This window comes from Natator depressus, chromosome 7 (genome assembly GCF_965152275.1).
Source record: "Natator depressus isolate rNatDep1 chromosome 7, rNatDep2.hap1, whole genome shotgun sequence".
Classification (NCBI taxonomy): domain Eukaryota; kingdom Metazoa; phylum Chordata; order Testudines; family Cheloniidae; genus Natator; species Natator depressus.
Genome location: NC_134240.1, coordinates 83,371,474 through 83,393,439, shown reverse-complemented (window position 1 = coordinate 83,393,439; position 21,966 = coordinate 83,371,474). Strand labels below are relative to the sequence as shown.

Sequence of the window (21,966 nt, the reverse complement as noted above, 5' to 3'; positions counted from 1 at the left end):
TCTTTAAGATGCCACTGGACTCCTTGTTGTTTTTGTGGATACAAACTAACGCAGCTACCCCTCTGATACTTGAAATCTCAGTGGCAACATGAAATGGTAATACAACATTATAGTGTTATGGCACCTTTCACCTAAGCACGTCAGAAACCCTAATTAAGCCTCTCAACATCTCCAGTTTCTGCTCTGGCTGCAGTGGCCCTCAATACTGAGTTTACCATGGCGCCTGGCCCAGGCTCTAAAGGGGCTCCGGCCTGGCCCACTCTGCTTGGGCTGCAGTAAGGCACCTCCAGCTCTTTTCCACCCCCCCTCCCACCTCTCTCTCCTGCCGGGGCAGAAGCTTGGTCCTGCCAGCTCCTGGGGCTCCTGCTGCAGGGCAGGCTCCACCCACACCCAGCGGCGCCCAAGCTCCCCCCTCCCCTGCCTCTTCCCCCGAGCGTGCCGTGTTCCCGCCCCTCCCGCTCCCAGTGCTTCCTCACCACCGAACAGCTGTTTGCTGGTGTAGGGGTGGGGGTAGAGGGGAGGAGTGGAGCCTCAGCATGCTCAGGAGAGGAGGCAGAGAAGAGGCGGGGGCAGGGCCTTGGGGAGGGGGGGTGGAATAAGGGCAGGGCTGAGCAAAGGCGGGGCCCCCACACTCCCCTGCAGACATCCCCTCCAGCCTCCTGCCATGACCCACTCACGGCAGGGGGCTGGGAGCACCTCCACACCTCCAGCCCCCTGCCCTGACTCCTGCGCCCCCCATATCCCCACCCCTCGCACCAAACAGGAGCTGCCCCAGGTAAGCGCTCCACACTCCAACCTCCTGCCCCAACCCTGAGCCCCCTCCTGCATCCTAACTCCCTCTCAGACCCTGCACCCCCAGCCCTGACTCCCGCACCCCTCTCACACAAACACAGCCCTGACTCCCGCACCCCTCTCACACACACAATCCTGACTCCTGCAGCCCTCTCACACACCCCCAGCCTCCTGCCCTCCCTGACTCCTGCACCCCCCACATCCCCACCTGCACCCCTCGCACTAAATGGGAGCTGCCCCAGGTCAGTGCTCCACACCCCAACTTCCTGCCCCAACTCTGAGCCCCCTCCCTCACCCTAACTCCGGGCCAGACCCTGCACCCCAACCCCCAGCCTGATCCTGCACCCTAACTCCCTCCCAGACCCTGCACCTCCAGCCCTGAGCCCCCTCCTGCACCCTAAGTCTGGCCCGACCCTGCACCCCAATGTTTTTTTACTTTTTTTTTATAAAGCGCTCTTATACACAGCGCTTTACAGTAGTTAGCTAATGGTACAAACAATATTTGGAAAGATCATTAAGTGGTCTGCCGAGACCCACAGCGATTTTCAAGTGGTCTGTGGAAAAATAAGTTAGACTACAAAAACCATCAAGGTACCTCACTTTATTTTCATTTACTTGCTATTACTTATAGGAGGAGGATGAAGAAAAAAAGAATGAAAAATGGGGGTTGGGGGGAGATAAGAGAGAATATTCTTTTTCTTGGCTGGGTCCCAAGGAGGGTTCCCAAAAATGAAGCTGAGCACAGGGCCCCACGAACTCTAAATCTGCCACTGAGGCTGACCCCTCCCCCACAGCTCCCCACGCCGCAGTCAGGGGCTGACCCCACGCTCCGCATGCCGCTGCCAGGACAGGGGCTGACCCCTCCCTTGCCCCAGCTCCCCGCACCACTGCCAGGAGCTAGGGCTGACACCCTCCCCACACCGCTGCCAGGGGCTGGGACTGGCCCCTAGCCCCCCCAAGCTCCATTCTGGCTGGGGCTGGGGTTGACCCCCTGTGCCCTGCTGCCTGACACCTCGCGTCGCCACCCTTCCCCCGCCCCCGGGTCCTCCATGCCCCGCTGCGGGGGCCACACCAGACTTTTTTGGTAAACTGGGCATTTGTTCATTTGCTCTTGCCAGCTGATGGGGATAACTGCCCATTTTTGTCAAAAAAGTCAGGATGGCTGGGTCAGAGCTTAAAAAGGGAACTGCCCCGGCCAAACGGGGACATATGGTCACCCTATCTCCAGGCAAGTGGGTCTTGAGGGAGTCCAGCCAGGGTCGGGGCAGACCCTAGCCTGGCTAATCGTGCCACTCCCGAGAGACCGGAGTGATTCCCTGCCCTGGCACTGGACTTGCCCTGGCCGCGCTGCCAGCTCAGCCTGGCAGACGCTGTCACCTTCCAGCAAGGCTGGTGAGTGTGGCCAGGGTGCCGGGTGTGAGGGAGTGGGTCTCTGGAGGTGTGTGTGGGGCTGCTGGCCAGTGGGGGGTGTCTTGGGGGACGGTGGGGGAGGTCTGTGTGTTGGGATGCTGGGCAGTGGGGGCTCTGAGTGGGGTGCTGTGTAGTTGTGGTGGTGGGCTGTGGGGAAGTGCATTGGGCAGTAGTGGTGTGGCTGTGTGTGGGGGTTCTGGGCAGCGGTGGTGGTGTGCAGGCCGCTGTGCATTTGTGGTGGAGGGTCTGTGTGGGGGGCTGCTGGACATAGAAGTTCTTGGGGACGCTGGGCATAGGGAGTCAGGGGCTGTGTGGCATGGCATGGGCCCACCCCCGAGGAGAAGGGGCATGCTGGCAGCACAGGGCTGGGTGGGCCAGTGTGCGTCTGGCAATTGCCGGTTTGTATACAGTGCCCCTGCACTGGGCTGGGTGGAGTGGGGCCGGCCCCACCATGCTATGCCCCATTGCCCCTGGCTGGCCCCTTGCTCTGGGGGCCGACCTCCCAACGCCATGCTCCTTTGCCCCCATGGGGGCCCACTAGGGTGACCAGATGCCCCGATTTTTATAGGGACAGTCCTGATTTTTGGGGTCTTTTTCTTACTCCTATTACCCCCCAACCCCTGTCCTGATTTTTCACATTTACTGTCTGGTCACCCTAGGGCCCAAAAATATGTTTGGCGCCGGGCCCACAAAAGGTTAATCCGGCCCTGGTGGCCCTAGCACTGTTACAGTCTGCTGTGCTGTGCTCTGCTCTGCTTCTTCCAGACGCTGTAAACTGATCACAGAGTGGCAGGAGTCACGGAGATCAGCTGGATACACAAGCAGATATTTTATTTATAAAGGGACCACAGGCAAATACTAGGAGTCATACATTCTTTATACAAGTAATTGATATGCAATGATGTCATTACCAAAGAAATCTGCACATTTCAGTAACCTAGCCTGGAGGAGACAAAGAGATGGAAGATTGTTCTAAGGTCCACATTAGAAGAAAAATCATACAGCCATATATGACAAAAGGAATTGCAGGCCACCATTGCTACCTGAGAAGCCAAGAGCAGCAGTGATGGATCCAGTAAGATCAAACAGCTGTGAGCTATTTTGCCAGAAAGCAGACATACACCCTCCATAGGTGGTGTCTCCACCTAATCCTCTAAATGCCTCTGTGAACAAACATCACTTCTCTCTTATTTGGATTGAATTCCAACCAGTTCTTCTTTATCCAGATTGCTACCTCCTGGCACGTAGTGGGAAAGTAATGAGGCAGCAGCTGTGTTCAGTGAAAAGGAGCCAAAGAACTGAGAATCACTAACATATCAATGACTCTACCACCCAGAATGGCTTTGTCTCCTCCAGTGGCTTTAAAAAAGCACTGACAGGACTGATTTGAGTCCTTTGGAATGGCGAGCAATTGCTCAACGGTACCCATGGGATCTGAGAGGAAGGACTGAAATGTTTGACGGCCAATCTTTCAAGCAGCGAGTCAACCCACCCCATGGACCATGCACCTCCTGCATCTGAGATCACTGGAAAAACACAGCCACATTCTCTTTGTGATTCTGCATATTGAACCAAATACCCAGCTGGATCATAGCAGAAGCAGTACTTTAAGCATCTACAGCTATGGGGACATTTGGAATTTCACAGAGACCCATTTTACAGTATGACTTAATGTCTATGGCACAGTCATTAAACAAATTCTGTTTAAATTTGCCACGACTCAACATACATTGTCAAAGTGAAGAGAGAAATTAGGTGATACAGGATATTGCATGCCTTTTCATGTACTCTACAGAACACTTTTTCACTAGGTGAGTAATGAGAGTAAAACACTGCAGCTATAGCAGGAAATGTGCTAGCACTTCTTGAGGTTCTTCCATCAGGAATGAGAGAAGATTCCAAGTTAATTGGGTGGATCTGGCTGGTTCTGCTTTACATCCTGGGATAAATGGAACTGGAGAACTTCTGCAGTACCCATATGCACTAAAAATTAAAAATAATTTGGAATGGGTCAATGTGGGTCAACACCAGTTATAATTTCACAGAGTAGTTAATGCCTCGCCCATGTGGGTAACATTTTCAGTGCCCAAAGGCCAGATTTTTAAGGTATTTAGGCACCTACAAAAGTAGATAGGTGTCTAGGGGCTTTTGAAAATTCTACTAGGTGCCTATCTCCGATTGAAATCAATGGGAGTTAGGTACTTAGCCACTTTTAAAATTGCAACTGGGTGCTTATTTGCATCTTAAAGCATCTAAATATCTTTAAAAATCTGGATCTAAGAGATGTAATCTTATAAATGCCTAAATTACTTTTGAAAATGGGAGGTAGGCTCGGCAGTCTCGAGTTTTTGAAAATGTTTCCCACTGTTTTTGCTGGTTATAACAATACACTTTATTTAGCTAGAAAAGACAGACAAAAATTGCTCATAGCAGAGTTCATTTTGATAAACCCCAAGATTTGGAACAACTGAACTTTGGAGGAAGTGCCAGGTTTGCTTATTTGGATTTGAATACAGTATTTTGTTTTTTGAAAACTGGAGCTCAGGAGAATGGCAAGTTGCAACATATTTTACTCTTTAAAAATCTAGTTTACTTATTTCTACTGGCACAGATGTATCATTGGGTAAAATCTTCTTTTAGTTACTTAACAGAATTTTCACCGCAAAACTAAGGATGAAATTCTATCCTGATCCCATGCCCAAATCCCTGCCAGATTGAAAACTTTCACAGGGAATGCATTACTGTTCACTCAGAGGTAACCACAAAAAGGCTACCTGAATTCCTACTCTGTGTTACCAAAATATAGTCTTCAAGGAATTTGTCATTTATTTGTCTATCTGTAGTATAGTCTTGCTCTCATAGTAAAGTGTGAATGTTCAGAAAGTCTGATCAAGTGGTTAGAGCATTGGACTGGGAGCCAGGACCTCTTGGTTTCTATTTTTAGCTCTGCCATTTGCTCACTGTGTGATTCTTGGCAAATCACTTCACTTCTCTAAAGCATCATCCATATAATGTGTAAAATACTTCCCTATCTCAAAGGTCTGTTGCTGCTTAATTAAAGTTTATAAAATGTCTTAAGACCCTTGGATTTGAAGGGATTATGTAATAAATACAAAGTATTTATTTAATATAATTTTACCTGGCTTGTCTTCGTCTGGAATGGGTCCTTGCTTCTGGCTCTGAGACAATCTGTTATAAAGAAATGCAAAGAAAACTAAATATTTTTCTCAATCTAAAATTCTAAATTTTGAATAAACCTGGTAGTCATGAAAATGAAGGGTTGCATTAGTCTGTCACTTTGCCATTTTCTTCCTGTGTTCAGGTGTATTTTTATTTTCTAGTTACTCTGCTCATGCTGTTGACTGGAAGTCCACATAGAAGGACTGAAATCCAAGCCCCTGCACAATTTTACTAGTTCACCTTAATCTCTGACCCATGTGCTACTGAAATAATGGGCCCCCATTAAGCAGTGACTGCAACCCATGCCATTGACTTAAATGGGCTTTGGATCAGGACCTCAGTTAAACCAGTTGAAATGGGGGGTGGGGAGGGGGAGTTAGAAGGTGGACAAAATCAGTTTTATTGCTTGCTTGATTAATCTCTTTCTGTGTAACAGTCTCTTTCTCGCCTCTTGCTGCTGTACATGCAGGCTAATGTACCCAGCATGTCTCCAGCTCTCAGTAAGTGAAATATTTCAGTTCTCTGTCACAATGTGAACATCCAATTGAATAGTTTTTATGACAGAACCTGATTGGATGATTGCTTCCCAAGTGTTGCCCTCTGGAGGACAGGCCCACTGCAGTCTGGGACTGAAGCCTCTGCTCCATGCTTGTGCTCAAGGACTGGGGCTCCAGTTGTAGGTTGGCTGTTGCAGTCTGCAACATCCTCATAACAAGATCCTTTTCTGTAATGAGAGGAAGACAAGTAGGCAGCAGAAGAAACAATATCTCACCTGTTACAAAACAGAGAGAGAGAGAGAAAAGTTCCAATCTGGAAACATTTGAATGTCATAAAATGATTTTCCTATTCCCTGTAGTCTGTCACTTTCTTCACCCCCTATATGCAGCATGCGTTCAAGCAGAGCAGAGAGAAGTTGATCAATCAGAAGTACAGCAGGACTCCAGTGATACCCTGGTCTTGGAAGAGTGGCATGTGTAATGGTCTCTTGCTGTAATACAGATCCATGGAGTCACAAGCTACTGTGCTACCTAAGATAGCTCAGTGGTTTGAGCATTGGCCTCCTAAACCCACGGTTGTGAGTTCAATCCTTGAGGGGGCCATTTAGGGATCTGGGGCAAAAATTGGGGATTGGTTCTGCTTTGAGCAGGGGGTTGGACTAGATGACCTCCTGAGGTACCTTCCAACCCTGATATTCTATGATTCTGTTTCAAACAGTCTGTTATACCATCTATTAAATGTTATTTAAACAGAAGAGCTACTCTGGCTCCCACTTAAGGTGACTAGATGTCCTGATTTTATAGGGACAGTTCCAATATTCAGGGCTTTTTCTTATATAGGCGCCTATTACCTCCCACCCCCGTCCCGATTTTTCACACTTGGTCACCCTACTCCCACTATTCCCTTTTTGTGGAAATAGGGATTTCCCTTACTCAACTGGTACACACCCAGAGCAAATACTCTTAAAATGAATACAATTAATATAATTTGGCCAACAATATTTATCTTCCTACAGCTGCATTTTTATATTGGAACTCAATAGTGAAGCCTGAATTCAGCAGCAGCAGCATTACCTTCAGCTGCTGCCTGTAACTCAGAAGCAAAATATTCAAACATAAAAGCCTAAAGTTAGGCCTCTAAAGTCATATTTAAGCAGATTAATAAGTGATCTGACTTTCATAGGTACTGAGCACCTGAAGCCCCCATTGAGATCAGCACCTGTGGAAATCAGGTAATTGATTTAGGAGCCTTATTTTGAAAATTTTGGCCTATAACTTTTACATAGAAACTGCCCTTTACTCTATTGCTGGGCCATATTCAATAACGGTCAGTGAAACCCAAAAGACAATCACTGGCAGGAAAGATAGAATGAAGAAAAAACTGAGACTAAAAGAGGCAATTTTTAGAAAGCCATGCATGCCATCCATCTGTCCAGATTCTATTCCAATCCCATCACCACAGCATCTGAGTCCCTGAACACCAAGCAAAATTCATATCCTTAGTTCTTCACCAGTTACTGCAGACCTGGTCATTAGAAAACCCTAACAGATTCCATACAAAGAAATCTTTCCTCCAGAAGCAAATTTTCCCCTCACAGAAAAATGTATACTCCACAAGCTCAGGTTGACCTGAAAGGCTGTAAAGTGTGTATTGGGAATAAACTTGTGGTTGCTGAAGTAGAGATAATTAGGGTGCCAAACTCTGAGAATAGAAGTGGCTGTCTATTCCTTTGGCTCAGGCACCAAGCTGAGGTTTCAGGTTCTCCTCACCCCTCTGACCAGCTGTGAGCAGCCATTGCTGAATAGCCGACAAAGAGTCTGTCTGCAGGATCTGACACAGCAGCTCCAAAATCTGTTGGCAGAAGAGCAAAGTAGAAAGTGACAGCATGATCAGGTCAGAGTGACACTGATTGTACCTGGAACACAGACAAACAGGGAGGTCATTAAGATATGCATACACAGGCACCTTGCTTATCTAGACACCGTACAGGTGTGGTTTTTCAGTTTTATGAGTCACTGTTCCTTGCTCAGGGTCTAACCTACACATTTGAAAATATAATAAAAGAAGTAGAAGATGATCTATCAAAGCCTACTGTGTGCAAGGGTAGATATCTCCCCCCACCAACAAAGACTAGGATAAGGCCCTGATCACTGAGTCGGTGTTTAAATTGGACTAAATTTGTTTGGACATTGGGTCTTCTGGTGCACTGCATGCTCGCTCCTTTCTGACCTTTGTCCTTGTATACAGGCACGCAAACTCACCTCAGAAGAATACATTATCAGTTAGGAGTGAACTCATGTCTCCATGTTCTGTGCTGTTTTTTACCATCTCTTGTTTCCCTCTATCTATTGTGCCTAGAGCAAGCAAAACAGGGACAGGCCTAGTCACACTTGCTATACATGCTAAACTGGAACTTCTCATTCTCCTCCCAGCCTGCAGAGGAGATGAACTTCAAAATGTTTCTTGGGCACTGCTGCAGATTCTCATGAATATTTCTCCTTAGTACCCCTTTCAGCTGCCTTTCTGCAATTAACCTGGCACTGTCTACTGGCACTTGACCATTTAAAAACAAAACAATATCAAATCCAAGCTGTGGGAAACAAACCGACTTCTAGTAAATAAACTTGTCTCCTTGAGGGAGGGAAGAAATGACTCCTACAAGGGCAGTATTCATTCTCTTTCCATTGTTTACACACGTCAGTCCTCTGTTCCCTGCCCACTACAACCTATCATCAGTCAACATTTTTATTAATGATCTCGAAGTAAATATCAAATTATTGCTGATAATTTGCAGATGACAAAGATTGGTGGAGTGGTTAATAATGATGACAACAAGGCAGTCATGCAGAGCAATCTGGATCACTAGGTAAGATGAACCCATTCCACTAAAATGTGTTTGCATGCAGCCAAAGGCAAAGTCATACATCTAAGAACAAAAGAATGGCTAATCCAGTCTTTGGATGTATAAACAGGGGACTAGTGAGTAGGATTAGGGAAGTGATTTTTACCTCTGCATATGACATTGGTGAGACTGATATTAGAATACTGCATCCAGTTCTGGTGTCTACATTTTTAAAAAGATGTGGAAAAATTCAAGGGGCTGCAGAAAAGAGCCACAAAATTATTTGAGAGTTAGAGAAAATGTCTTTAAGAGCTCAATCTGTTTAGTTTATCTAAAAGACTATTGAGAGATGACTTGATTACAATGTACAAGTACCTTCATGGGGAGAAAATATCAGGTACCAAGTGGCATTTTAATATAACAGAAAAAGGCAGAACAAGAACCAAGGGCTAGAAGTTGAAGCCAGACCAATTCAAGTTAGAAATAAGGCACACAGTTTTAACAGTGATGGTGATTATCCATTGTAACAAACTATTTAAGGGAAGTGATGGATTTTCTGTAAAACACCAAGCGCACCTATAGAATGTCCTTGTGACGAGGTGTACCTACTCGCACCAGCCCTGAAAGGATTAACTGTGCTTTGCAGGCTGAGGAAGCCCTGCCCCTATGACTCTGCTGCGCATGCTCAGCCTGGAGGCAGAGTATAAAAGGAAGCAGCCCAACTCAGTTTGGACAGGCTGCTGAAGGGGGTGGATGTAGGCTGCAGGCTCTCTGTAGGGAGCTGCTACAGGTCCCAGTTACAGAGCCACAGCACACAGAGCTCCAGAAAGGCTTCAGGCTGCTTGATGAGCCTGGAGAAGGGACTGCACTGGCAGGAGCTAGGCCACTTGAGGACCCCAGAGACCCGTGGGGAGAGTGGAGCCTCGCCGAGGGAGAAAAGGGTAGGAAGCAGCCCAGGGAACTTAGACTTTTCTGCAGTGAGTGAACTGTGGAGCCAGTGAGAGTGTTTTGGGAGGATCCCCATTGGCTTGGTGGTGAGCACCCCCTCCACCACCACCAGGGCCCTGGCTGGGACATGGAGGAGCAAAGAGGGCCCGAGTTGCCCTGCCCTGGATGCCACACACCCCTAAGTGGTGCCCCATTCCCCCAACAGGCCAATCGGCCACACAATCCCACCGATGTGGGTTACTTTATTGACTCTGGACATTAGGCCACGCTGCTTGAGCGGAAGAGCTGCTTTATTGACTCCAGCCACTAGGCCGTAGTACCATGTTTTATAGTCAGTCACGAACACAGGACCTAACAGGGTGCTCTACATTTTTTTCCCCATACCTGACCCAGCACACGGGATGGAGTGTACCTACCCTGCGACAGTCCTAAAGGAAAAACAGTCACACAGAGGATGTGAGCAGCAGGAAGTACCAGGTGTAGCTACTCTTTCTCATTATGTTCTACTTACTACCAGCTCTTGGCCTTGGAAAGACAGGGCAGCATCTTTGCCTTTGTTTTTTGCATTATTCCGGCACAACTGGTGGGGCGTATGGCGGGTTGTTGCCCGAGAAGAAGGTGGGATGAGGCGCCCAGTTTCCGCTGAGTACTGTGTTGCTCTCTGGGGCTCTTCCGCCTGTTAAAATGCAAATGCACACATGCTTTCTGATTAGAGGGCTGAGCGTGGGACAGGGGTTGCACAGGAGATAAAATGATTAGAATAAGACTGAGTGTAAAAAGGCTGTGACGAAAGGGGAAATCTTCATCAACACATGAACAAAGAGGTGCTTGGCTGTTGCAAAAAATATGAATGCACCTGCTGCTGTTAAAGTGAAACTACTGTGCGCTACTAAAAGCTCACCTGGGAGGTGTGTTTCTCTCCAGCTGTGAACTGTGCACTGATTTTGCAAACAGTGTTTTATTTAAAATTGAAACTTGTGCACCACGTACTGCTGTCTGTCAGAAGAGACAGACAACTGAATGGTCAAAGCCCAAACACTGCATCTAAACCCTTAGGTATCCTTATGCAGCTATATTCATTTATAAATTAACACTGAGATTATCAGGTCCCAGTATTAAAGAATGCTAATCCAGGGTGCTGAATTTGTTGCTCTTGAAAGTGAGTGATAGCACTCACTAGAGCTGATACAGTGCATGTAGGGGTTGTATAAACTTCCTGTACGCAGTGCTACATATGCACCTCAATCCTGACCTGTCATATGTATTGGTATTCTACCTCTGGCTCCCCACAGCACTGCCAGTGTCCTTCGATCCTGACCTAAAACACCTCTGCTGTGTCCGGCCATGATCTTTTGCACAGTTTTGCTCCTTAATTTTGACCTGCAACATCCTGTAAGTCCTGATTCTCCCTCCACTGGAGATTAACAATTGTGCGATTGTTTTGTGATGTTCCTCTACAAGAGTTTGAAACCAATTTCATCTGTACCCTAAAGTAGATTTGAGCCTATGTGTCAAGAGGTGAAAAACTAGTGTTGACCCACTTCTCCTTTTGGCATGGTCCCCTCTGTGTAGTTGTTAAAGACTCAAACTACAAATTTTGGCTCCAGATATTAAACACCCCAGAGAATGGGATAGTAGAGATCTAGAAGTTATGATCCAGTACATTATAAAAGCAAAGAAATCATCTGCAAAATTTGGATCAGAGCTCAGATTTTGGTCAACCTCCAAAATTTGGGGATCTCCAGATCTGGGTATGGGTCACATTCCATTGCACATTTTGCCTTGTTTAGATTAGGAATAAGTAGGTAACTTAAAATGATCTTTACCAAATAGATTTCCACATGACTCTTCAAGTCTTGATGCTGTCACCAACAGACATGGGCCACATGATCTACAGTAGTGATATAGCAGCCTCATGAAAAACTCTTCAGGTTTTTCTGCTCCCTCCCTTCCATTTCTTTATTTTATTCCAGGTGTTGGTTAGATGACACTCAAGAGTAAAGCAACCCTAAGTGTCATGCTTGCAGTATGAAAAACTCACCACTTCCTTTTGCTCCATTTCAGTAGAGGAGGAAGCACTAACTCTGGCAGCGAGTTCCCTCAGTTCTTCTCTCCATGCATCAGACAAGACACCTGTGAGATAGGAGACATGTGAGAAAGCTCAGTATAGTAGCATCACTTAGTTCCTACAGCACTTATAAACCCTGCATAAGTCTGAACATAGACCACACCTTGAATTCCTCCCCCTAGGCATCCATGACTTCCTATTTTCACTGTGGAAGGGTATTTGCATGGGTCTCATCATGAGGCCAACAGTTCCCCTGCAGAGCTTGGATGGAAATGAGATGCAAATAAATGGTAGCTACAACTACTGGATACATTAGAAGGTATTATGGGATATACTGTATCTTAAGCAGTGATACTCTTTTGTATGAGAGTGAGTGGAAAGGAAGGTTCCCATCTTTCACACCATGAGTAGCCCTAGACGTAACACGAACATCCAAATGCAAACTTTGTGGTATAATATGGGAAGGAGATAGAGGCTCGTACAGGAGGGAGGGTGTTGCAGAGATGGATGAGAAGATGAAGAGGGGAGAATCTCTCAAATCTCTGCTCTTTTCCACTGTTAAAGCCTCCTGTGTGGGCTATGGGCTCTGCAGGGAGAGTCAGGGCTGCGGGGGTACAGAAGGCTAAAAACGAGAGCACTAAAATCATGGTGAGAGGCCTGTGCTCCACAGCCTATTGCTCAAGATGGGCAGTTCAGAATCAGACACAATGCTTACTCCTTGGATTCTGTTGTACCAGGTGGTTGGTGCAACACCAAAGCATTGTGCATGTCTGAGGTCTGATGCCCTCCAAGTGAAGGGAGAATCCCTGGCTTCATATTGCCAAAAAATAAAGCTGCTGGAGAGTCTCAGGAGACTGAGGAGTGCAGAACAAAGGGGCACTGTGCTCACAGTGATACCTCTGAAAGATGGGAAAGGACAAGCAGACACCTCTAACCCAGTGGCTCTCAACCTTTCCAGATTACTGTATCCCTTTCAGGAGTCTGATTTGTCTTGTATACCCCAAATTTCACCTCCCTTAAAAACTACTTACTTAGAAAATCAGACAAACATACAAAAGTGTCACACTATTACAGAAAAATTGCTTACTTTCTCATTTTTACCATATAATTATACAATAAATCAATTGGACTATAAATATTGTACTTACATTTCAGTGTGTAGAATATAGAGCAGTATAAACAAGTCATTGTCTGTATGAAATTTTAGTTTGTACTGACTTTGCTGGTGCTTTTTATGTCACCTGTTGTAAAAGTAGGCAAATTATCTAGATGAGGAAAACCTCTGAGTACCCCCAGTGGTATGCGTACCCCTGGTTGAGAACCACTGCCCTAACCTAAGAGACTTTAGGATTAGGAAATAATTACACTCACTCCATTTATTTGAGATACTGTTAATTAGGTTGTTTGCAAGGAACCAAATTAAACCTGATGATGATATTTAATGGCATGGTCCATCACTTAATTGCCATGGTAATTCCATGTTTGGGATACGTGCAAGTGATTAAGTGGTTCTCAAACAGGGCTATCTGGCCCTTGTAAAAATGAGAAGCTGATGGTGCTTTTGTATGCCACAGGAAGATGTCTGCCAGGGCAAAGCTGCTTTTCCACCAGTGCTGTGTGGCAATACATGATGTCTCTGAAACCTGGCATTATGTTTCTCCGGTTCAAAACCACTTCAGCTCAAAGGGGCAGGAAAAATAATCAGGCTCAGTCTTTTGTCAATGTAAAACCTGAGCTACCTCCAGTCCTGTAGCAAGCCAAAACAAGGGAAGTCATTTGAGAACCATTTCAGGTACAGCATGATTAATTTTGTTAATTAAGGAATTCCACTTAATTGGACAAAAGGCCACCCAACAGGGCATCCTGATCAAGCAGTCTACCGCACTCGCGTGTGTGAGCAGCACACTAACCTACAGTTAACCTGGGGACAAGATTACTATGTGGATCTCCAATCGGCATCTGGGCCCCTGACACCCCCAGTACGGTAGAAGAAAGCTGGCCTTTTATCATTGGATGAGGTGACAAAGGAGTCAGCACAGACCACGCATCATTAACCATACAGATGGGGGCGCCATTTAAGCCTACAAAAGAAAATGAAAAGAGGTAAATATCAGTTAGTAACTCAATGGAAGAAGAAAAGGAGTACTAGTGGCACCTTAGAGACTAACAAATTTATTTGAGCATAAGCTTTCGTGAGCTACAGCCAATGAAGTGAGCTGTAGCTCATGAAAGCTTATGCTCAAATAAATTGGTTAGTCTCTAAGGTGCCACTAGTACTCCTTTTCTTTTTGCGAATACAGACTAACACGGCTGCTACTCTGAAACCTGTCAATGGAAGAAGCACACAAGAAAATAGTCTTTCACCTTGCATAACACACAGCATTTACAGTTACTTTCTGCCTGAATAATAAATCTGTAGGTGCATGAATTCTGCGGTGGCATACATAGATCAATTTTCCTCCCCTGCCCCAATAATATTGAATGGATTCCTGAAGCACCTCTGTTTATAGATCTATATTTAGTTAGGGAATACACAGTTTGGATGAATTACTACTGCCTCTATCATCTTTAAACAGGAAGCCAGGCATGGGATAAATTCCTACATTGGAAATACACAGCTGGGATTATTTTATCCAGATGATGCATTAGTTGATTGTCTGAACTAGGTCCTAGGATGGAGCGAAAACATGCATGGGATCAACCTAAGGAGTCTCACTCAGATCATCACTGCTGCTCAGAAGAATCACCAGGGCAACACTTACTCTAGAAACATTATGCAGTCAGAGTTCTGCTACTTTCCTCATATCCCACTGTACTCTGCAATCAGGCCTGTGCTGAAGCATTACATTAATTTTTCAGTTTCCTCCCATCCCATCTGACCTCTGCTCCTCAGCAAAGAAAGGCCACATCATTAATGCCTTCAGCTCCTGTTTCCTGCCCTCCCATCCTAAGGCCATACCTTGGATGTGGGTCACTCGGTGAGGATGGGGGTTGTGCCGTGAGAAGAAGGAATGGTGGCTTAGGTTGCCAAAGCGAGAGTTGTTCTTTGACTGGGGTCTCATGGCCTCCATATTAAACCACAGTGGTGTGTTCAGGGCCACGTGTTTGAGTTTTCCTGCTAATGCTGTGATGTCTTGTCCTTTGAATGGACCAGCAACTGGGCTCCTTAGCATCTCCATCTTCTCCTTAGCAGATATACACTTGGTTCTTGGAGAAAAAGAGAAGAAAACCACGTATCAGCATGCAATCACATTTTATGAAAATGTCTGTATCTTAGGTACTAGTCAGGTTCATGAAAGGCAGAGTGAGAATCCATTCCAAGTAGGCATCAAACTCCAGTGCAGGTTATCTTCCTCTCAGGGATTTCACCCCAAGTCCATTCTGACCAGGCAGAGAGATCCACTATCACTTATTCTTTTCCTCCACATCCCAAGGGATTGCAGCAAACTGAGGGAATCCTCTCCCTTACTGACACCGGAGCAGACTTTGTTAGAATGTTTCATTTACAGAAGGGGAAATCTTGGATCTGAATTTCATACCCACCTGAAATGCACTTAATGCTCTAGACAAATTTACTGAGGAAAAACAGCTTGAATGAAATACCTGAGTGAAGAGAAGCTGATAGGATAGTTTGCTCCCTGTGTTGAACAGGTCCGTTCTGTATTTATGGGAACACTTTGTTGTTACCTGTAGGCCAGCAAGAGCGCACATGAATGTGGAAGCTGAGAAGCAAGCCCACACAGACTCCCATGTTTCTGCTGACATGCAGAAAAAGGAGCCTTCTGAGGGAAACCCCCATGAAAACAACTGAGAACTGCCCCAGCTGGCAGCTTTGACGGGTGATTCAGAGTCATGGCTTCCTGATCTGTCATCTGCTGAGAGAGGCAAGGTTAGGAGCTCAACTTTACCACAGCACTGAGATCACATTCTCAAGCCTGACAAAAACTCCTCCACTCAGAGGATCGTTAGCTGGCGTTTCACCAGATGACTCCCAGCATTATTAGCATCAATGCTAATATGAGGAGCAGGAGCCATTGTAGCATCATGCTCATGCTTCACTGTGTTTCTTAGCTAGAAAAAAAATCATCATATTTTGCTTGAGTGTCTGGCTCAGTGTTCTGTTTCCTAGATCAGAACCAGAGACCTAGGAATATGTGGGTTCTGATTTTTCCTCATGATCATCTTAACTCAGTGCTGATCCTTCTGAAGTGCTACAAAAAAAGACCATTTTAGGACTCCCCACATACTTCCCCATGGCAGCCCACTGCGTGTCAGAGTGCTCTAAGCTTTGGCAGGAACAAAGTTTTCAAAATGCTCTCTGTTGCAGCAGGAGAATGATGTGCAGGGAAGGTTTCTTTGGAAGAGATTTGCAGGCCCAAGCAGTATTTCAAACAGGGGCTGTTAACTGCTGAGTAGAGCTGAGTGAGTGCTGAATTTTGCCTGAATATTCATTGAGAGCCCTTCTGTGTTTGCGTTACATGAATACAAGTTGATTGACAGGCATGTTTGTAGAAATGGCATGTTTTCAGGCAACTCTTGTAGAAAGTGAATTTGAATTCATTAGTATGAGTATTAGCACCAGAAACCTGATTCTAAGCATTGTGCTCATCCAATCAGGGAACGGAAACATACTCTATGTACTATGGGCAAGACTTGGGGTATTGGGAAAAAGGTGGTTTAGAAACACCTTTGCAGCCCACTGAGGCTGGGGGCGCCAGGGGACAGTTCATCCCCTGCTGTAAGTATAAGAACAGCCTCAGGTTGTTGTAACCTACCCCAGCTATAATAGCCCCTTAGATGGCCGTTCTGCTGTCTGAGAATTACCCCAACATGTCTCTTCTCCCTGATGTGCTCCCTATCTTTGGAGCAGGGCATGAAGAGGTGGCCTACAACAGGCTACTTGGCTCTATACCAGCCTGGAATTCACCTACAAAAGGGGAATCCCCAGTAATCCTGTTATGCCTCCTTTGACCCAAGGGCAGTGTTAAAGGGCCAGCTGAAATATAGAGAATCTAGCCCTGGACAGCTCACTCTTAATGCACTGAACATCCCCAACAAACTGCTCATAAACAAGCCACAGACCAAGGATTATCAGCAGAAATTACTCAGTGAATAATTTCATACCGCAAATATAGGTCAGAAAAATGTTCTCTTTTTGCAAACAAAGTGGGAACAGAAAACAAGGTGAAATTCATTGTGAATTATTTGTTATGAACGATTCACCCAGGTTTAGTCCTGGGAAAGGATGCTGCCTCTGTAGTTATTCACACATGGTTTCAAAATGAGAACCAAAACCAGACTTTTTAATGGTGTGTCACTCAGTGTTGTTACCGCACAATGTAACTTGAGCTCTGCTTATGTCACTGCACAGGACACCTGGTATGTGCAGCTTTATAAGCTAGAAAGCTAATACTCTAAACTCCAAGCAGAATGTTTTTTTTCTCTGCCTGATGGAGATGGGCCCAGCAGGCTTCCCTCTTTGTCAGCAATGAGACACCCATCACCACCCCATATGACCATTTTTAGTCAGCAGCCCCATCAGCTCAGTTACTGTTTGCATGGGTACAAGCTGCTGCTTTCCCACCAGCTCACTCATGGGCATTGCTGCTTAGGTGTTTCTTCCAAATGTAGGGAATGGCACTTGGGTACTTACTCCAGCTGCTGAAGAACAAGTTCCAAGTTCTTTATCTCTGTTGCCATTTTAGTGATTCTATGACAATACAGAAAAGTTGGTGATTATTCTAGCATCCGTAGCTGCACAGTCCAGTTGGGAATTTAGGCACATGGATTCTATGTACATGCACTATACACACCTATGGACACACTCTCCATCTATTGTATGGGGAGACCGAATCTTTCTTCTCAAACTTGCTATAATTTAAGGTACATTCAGTTCCTAAATTCACTTATACCATGGTCTGAGAGGTGTTGAGCTCTCACATCACTCAAACCATTGACCTCTCTTTGTGTCAGTTTCCTCACCTGTAAAACGGGGCTAACAATACCTACCTCACAGGGGTGTTGTGAGGATCAGTGAATGTTTATAAAGCGTTCTATAAGGGGGAAGTATTATTATACCACGTTGTGTTGGCAGGTGCTTCCTGAAGTAGCATTTACAAATAGAAACAAAGAGGTACTCCCTCAGAGCTTTAATGGGTTCCCTCAGGAACCAATGGGGAGTGAAAAACACCCACATGACACTGGTCATCTTGTGACTGCATAATGAATCCCTAAATCACACAACAGGCCCAGGGTGTGGGTTGGTGCTTAGCAGGGATTAGTGGGATTCATTGCTCAGTACCCCTGGGCATAGGTTTCAAACACTCCACACGTGTTAATAAAGGGCAGAACAAATCACAGGAAGAAGCTTTAGGTGCTATCATTTCCCTCTACCTTCTGCTTCATAATTCACCATTTCAAATGGAACTAAAGTGGAGCCCACTGGGGAGATCATTGACATACAGTTTATCTGTATTTGCTTAAACATTCCTTTAGTTTAGAAATTACAGCTTTTTAAAGGCCAGTGTCTGAATATCTGCTTGAAAGCTATTTTGTCCATGCCATACCTAGGCCAAACCACCCACCTTGCCACCCCCACGCTAATTCTAAAGAACGGCTGGTGCTGAAGAGGCAGCTGGGGCAGCGAGCAAAGGAAATTTAAAGAAGTATTTTGCAAACCTGTAGTGTTGATCTCAGTGACCAGGACTAGGAGGAGATTATGATACTCCCCTCATATTCAGCAGCACCCCAACAATGCAGTCACATGTAAACAGGGTGCCTTAAGAAGTCCAGCCAGCCCTCACCAGTCATCAGACAGATGACACCATAACAAGTCACTGTGAGTTATTTAAAGTTCATTTAAATAAATCCTCTGAAAATAGTCATCCCCCCAGTAACTGGGGCTGATTCTTCCCCTTGTGAAACAGACTTGTGGCAGTTTCACTATTGTGATGCATCTACCGTATGAATCAAAATTGTGGTATGTATACGTATAGTTGGTTTCCCAGCTGAGGTGTACAGGATTGGTATATGTTGTACTTTAATTAGATGACCTAATAAATCTTTTCACCCCCTCATTTCTATAACTCTTTGAAAACTCCCTAAAAATGTATTTTTAATTCAGATGAAACCTTCCTAATAGTAGTATACCCAGAAGGCACAGGAAGGATGGTCTTGTGAGTAAGCTGGTAGACTGCAATTTAGCAGAGCTAGATTCAAATCTTAGCTCTTCCACAGATCTCTTGTGTGACCTGGGGCAAGACACTTAATCTCTCTATGCTTCAATTCCTCCACTGTAAAATGAAGATAATGGTACTTATATTCTCCCATCATTTGTTTATCTTATCTATTTATATAGATTGTAAGCTATTCAGAGCAGAGACTGGTTCATTCTACATTTATGTACAGCGACTAGCACAATGGGGTTCTGATCTTGGTTGGGGTCTCCAGGTACAATGGCAATGCAAATAAATAAATACATAAAATAATGCCAGCAGAGACTCTGCTAATTATGTATATAGTCAGATCCAAGAAACAAAACTAGCCTGACCTTGCAAAATGCTGAGTACCCTCAACCCCTTCTGAAGCCAATGGGAGTTGAGAGTACTGAGTACCTCATAGACTCAGGTATGAGATGAGAAAAACACAAACAGTAATAACCAAGGTAATGTGGGGGAGTGGACACTCAAACATGAGGGCTATAAAAGCAGCAGCACTAAGTCTCAGACTCTGGGAATTAGGAAGCTACCTACCTGTCCATCCCAGCTATTTTATGTGCAAGTGTACCTTTCTTTTCACGCAGATGTGGTCTGGGACGTAACTTGTTCATACATATTTGCATAAATCAGGGCTACTTGCTAGAAGCTCCTTCTCCCCAGCTTCCTACATTTCAGAGGGCTGCTGTTTCAAAGGGAAAGTTGGGACTCTGGTATTTGAACAAAGAAAGCAGTAAAAGCCAGAAATGTACCTGTTATTAAATATATATATATAAAGGACCTACTCACCGTTTACACGGTTACCATAGCTTGGGGAATGAGTCCCCTTTGCTCCCACAGTCTGGAGGGAGAAGTGCAAAGTTACCTCACTTGTGTTAAAAAGTCTGTTTACTTCGTGCCTGATTGTGTTCAGGTTGCTAGGTTACACTTTTGGTGACAGCAGCCAAGCCCCCCCCCCCTTCTCCCAGTGTTCAATTTCCCCTCCTCCTCCACCCCCAAATGGGGCTGTCAAATAACCCCCCTTGCTCTCTACCTTACTAATCTCATTCTCAGTTGCACTCCATAGTTACATCTCAAGGCTTTCAATGTGAGAGGCAAGTAAGATCAGCTTGGGTGTGCCAAAGTGGTAGAAGCAACTTCCAGCACTATGTCTGAAGCTAAGCACTCCTAGACCTAAACAGACCCACAGCCAAACCACATATGCCTCCTCTAAGACAGATAATCTTGAGAAAGGACTAGGCTACTTGAATTCCTAATGAGATTTGTTTTTCATTCTGTTGTTAATTTTCTCTTCTGGGAGCAGTGGCATAATCAGTACTTCAATTCTATGGGGGCAAAATGTGCTTCTTGAGGCCAAGAACTTTCCCTGCTAATTTAAAAACCCTAAGGTTGCAAAGTGTGAGACATTTTCTCTGAAATTATTATTGCATATACACATTGCATATAAATAGGAAGGCAGATATTTAAACAGATGACGCACATTCTACCCTAGACAGCTGCCACTGTGGAGAAGCATATATTCCATTAAGAGAATGTGGCATGAGGTGTGTATTCAGTCATACGTGCCATCACCTAAGAGTCCCAATATGTGCACACCTGGCTGAGAGAGAAGTTCATGGTGCCTATTGGAAAAACAGTTAGAGACTGAAATCTGGAAATAAAAGGATGGTTCTGATGCCTCCAGTAGGCAGAGATTTGGAGGTGACCTAGTGGGAGGCCCTCCAGACTCTGAACAAGGTGTATAAGAGTAAATTATCTGGACTAACTTTTTAATGCTTGAGAGAAAATAGGATCTGCAAGCAGAACATTTTCACTCAATGAGTGCTAAACAAATGGCAAAAATTGCCATCGGAGGCCACCACAGCAAAGAATAGGCATGAATTTAGAATTTGGAATCTGGACTTTTACTGCAAGAATGTGGGCTGAAAGTTACATAAAATGTAGCAGGCTTGTTAGGACAAAAGAATTTTTCCTGTTCCTAAATTGTGTTATGTTCCAACAAGCTAAGCTCCTTCATGTCCTCACGCTATATCAATTGGACCAAAAACTGCACAAAGGATGGAGACACTCCACTGAAGTTATACAAGCTAGGATGAGATTTACATCAGCTACCAATCTTTATGCTTCAGTGCATGAGCTGATCATCAGCTGCAATGAGGAAGAAATTCCCCACTAACACAACACAAACACACCACACAGCTACACATTTAGGCATTTTCACCTTTTTCTGCAGCATTCAGTAGATGTTCCTGTCAAGGAGAGAACACAGAACTGGATGGAATGTTGATCTTTCTTGTGTTTCTGCTGCTGCATTATTAGCCCGTGGTATGAATATGTATTGACATTCATCTGTTTTGCATGCTACCACTGTGTTAAAGTCTGCCAATTTAAAACATAGGCTCAGTAATGCACTGTGAAGCTGTAGGAAGCGTTAGGCATTTATTACAGACTGGTATGATTACAGACAGAAGGGAAAAGAGGCCAGCAACAGGGAAACTGTGATCTAGTGAAGCTAGAGAGGGGACATCACAGGAACAGCCCAACACAGGCCCCACAGAAAACAAAGTGGCACCAGGCACCAAAATCAAAAGCAGAATGTCTGTAACTTGTGTCATGAGACTCCATTTCTTCTACCACACAGTGCAGCGACTGGGGCAAGCTTGTGATGAAGACATATTCTCTTAAAAGAGTACTATTTGTGAAATACAGAGGTCACCACATTTCAAGCCATCCGAAGTCCTCTGTCTGTGGCAATATTTTATACTGAATTGGTAGCGTTGTGGCTGTATGATATGGGATACAAGGTTCACTCACTCTTTGGGCTAGCCGGGGCTAGGAGGCAGTGTGTTCTGCTGTGTGTGGCTGAATGAGCTGCGTGACTAGCTTGAAGGGTGACAAGGTAGGTGAGGTCATATCTTTTATTGGACCAACTTCTGTTGGTGGAAGGGACAAGCTTTCGAGCTTCATGGAGCTCTTCTATAAGTCTTGAAGGATGTGAAGCTGTACGCTGCTGT

General features: G+C 45.2%; 1 protein-coding gene across 5 annotated transcripts; it reads right to left on the bottom strand.

The window, feature by feature from the left end:
• Nucleotides 1-3,127: 3,127 nt before the first annotated feature.
• On the bottom strand, nucleotides 3,128-19,868 carry TBATA (thymus, brain and testes associated). 5 transcript variants are annotated; one of them, XM_074959969.1, is made up of 11 exons: nucleotides 19,742-19,862; nucleotides 19,490-19,637; nucleotides 17,392-17,448; nucleotides 14,698-14,945; nucleotides 13,649-13,819; nucleotides 11,712-11,803; nucleotides 10,182-10,346; nucleotides 7,650-7,731; nucleotides 5,950-6,154; nucleotides 5,342-5,391; nucleotides 3,128-4,185 (listed from the first exon to the last, which is right to left on the bottom strand). In XM_074959969.1, the coding sequence occupies exons 2-11, from the start codon at nucleotides 19,576-19,578 to the stop codon at nucleotides 4,106-4,108; spliced, it is 1,239 nt and encodes a 412-aa protein (XP_074816070.1). In that variant the 5' UTR covers nucleotides 19,579-19,637; nucleotides 19,742-19,862; the 3' UTR covers nucleotides 3,128-4,105. The 5 variants fall into 5 exon arrangements, with proteins under 5 accessions (XP_074816070.1, XP_074816071.1, XP_074816073.1 ...); XM_074959970.1 differs by having other exon boundaries at nucleotides 5,950-6,106; XM_074959972.1 differs by having other exon boundaries at nucleotides 19,524-19,637.
• Between the last annotated feature and the right edge of the window lie 2,098 nt (nucleotides 19,869-21,966).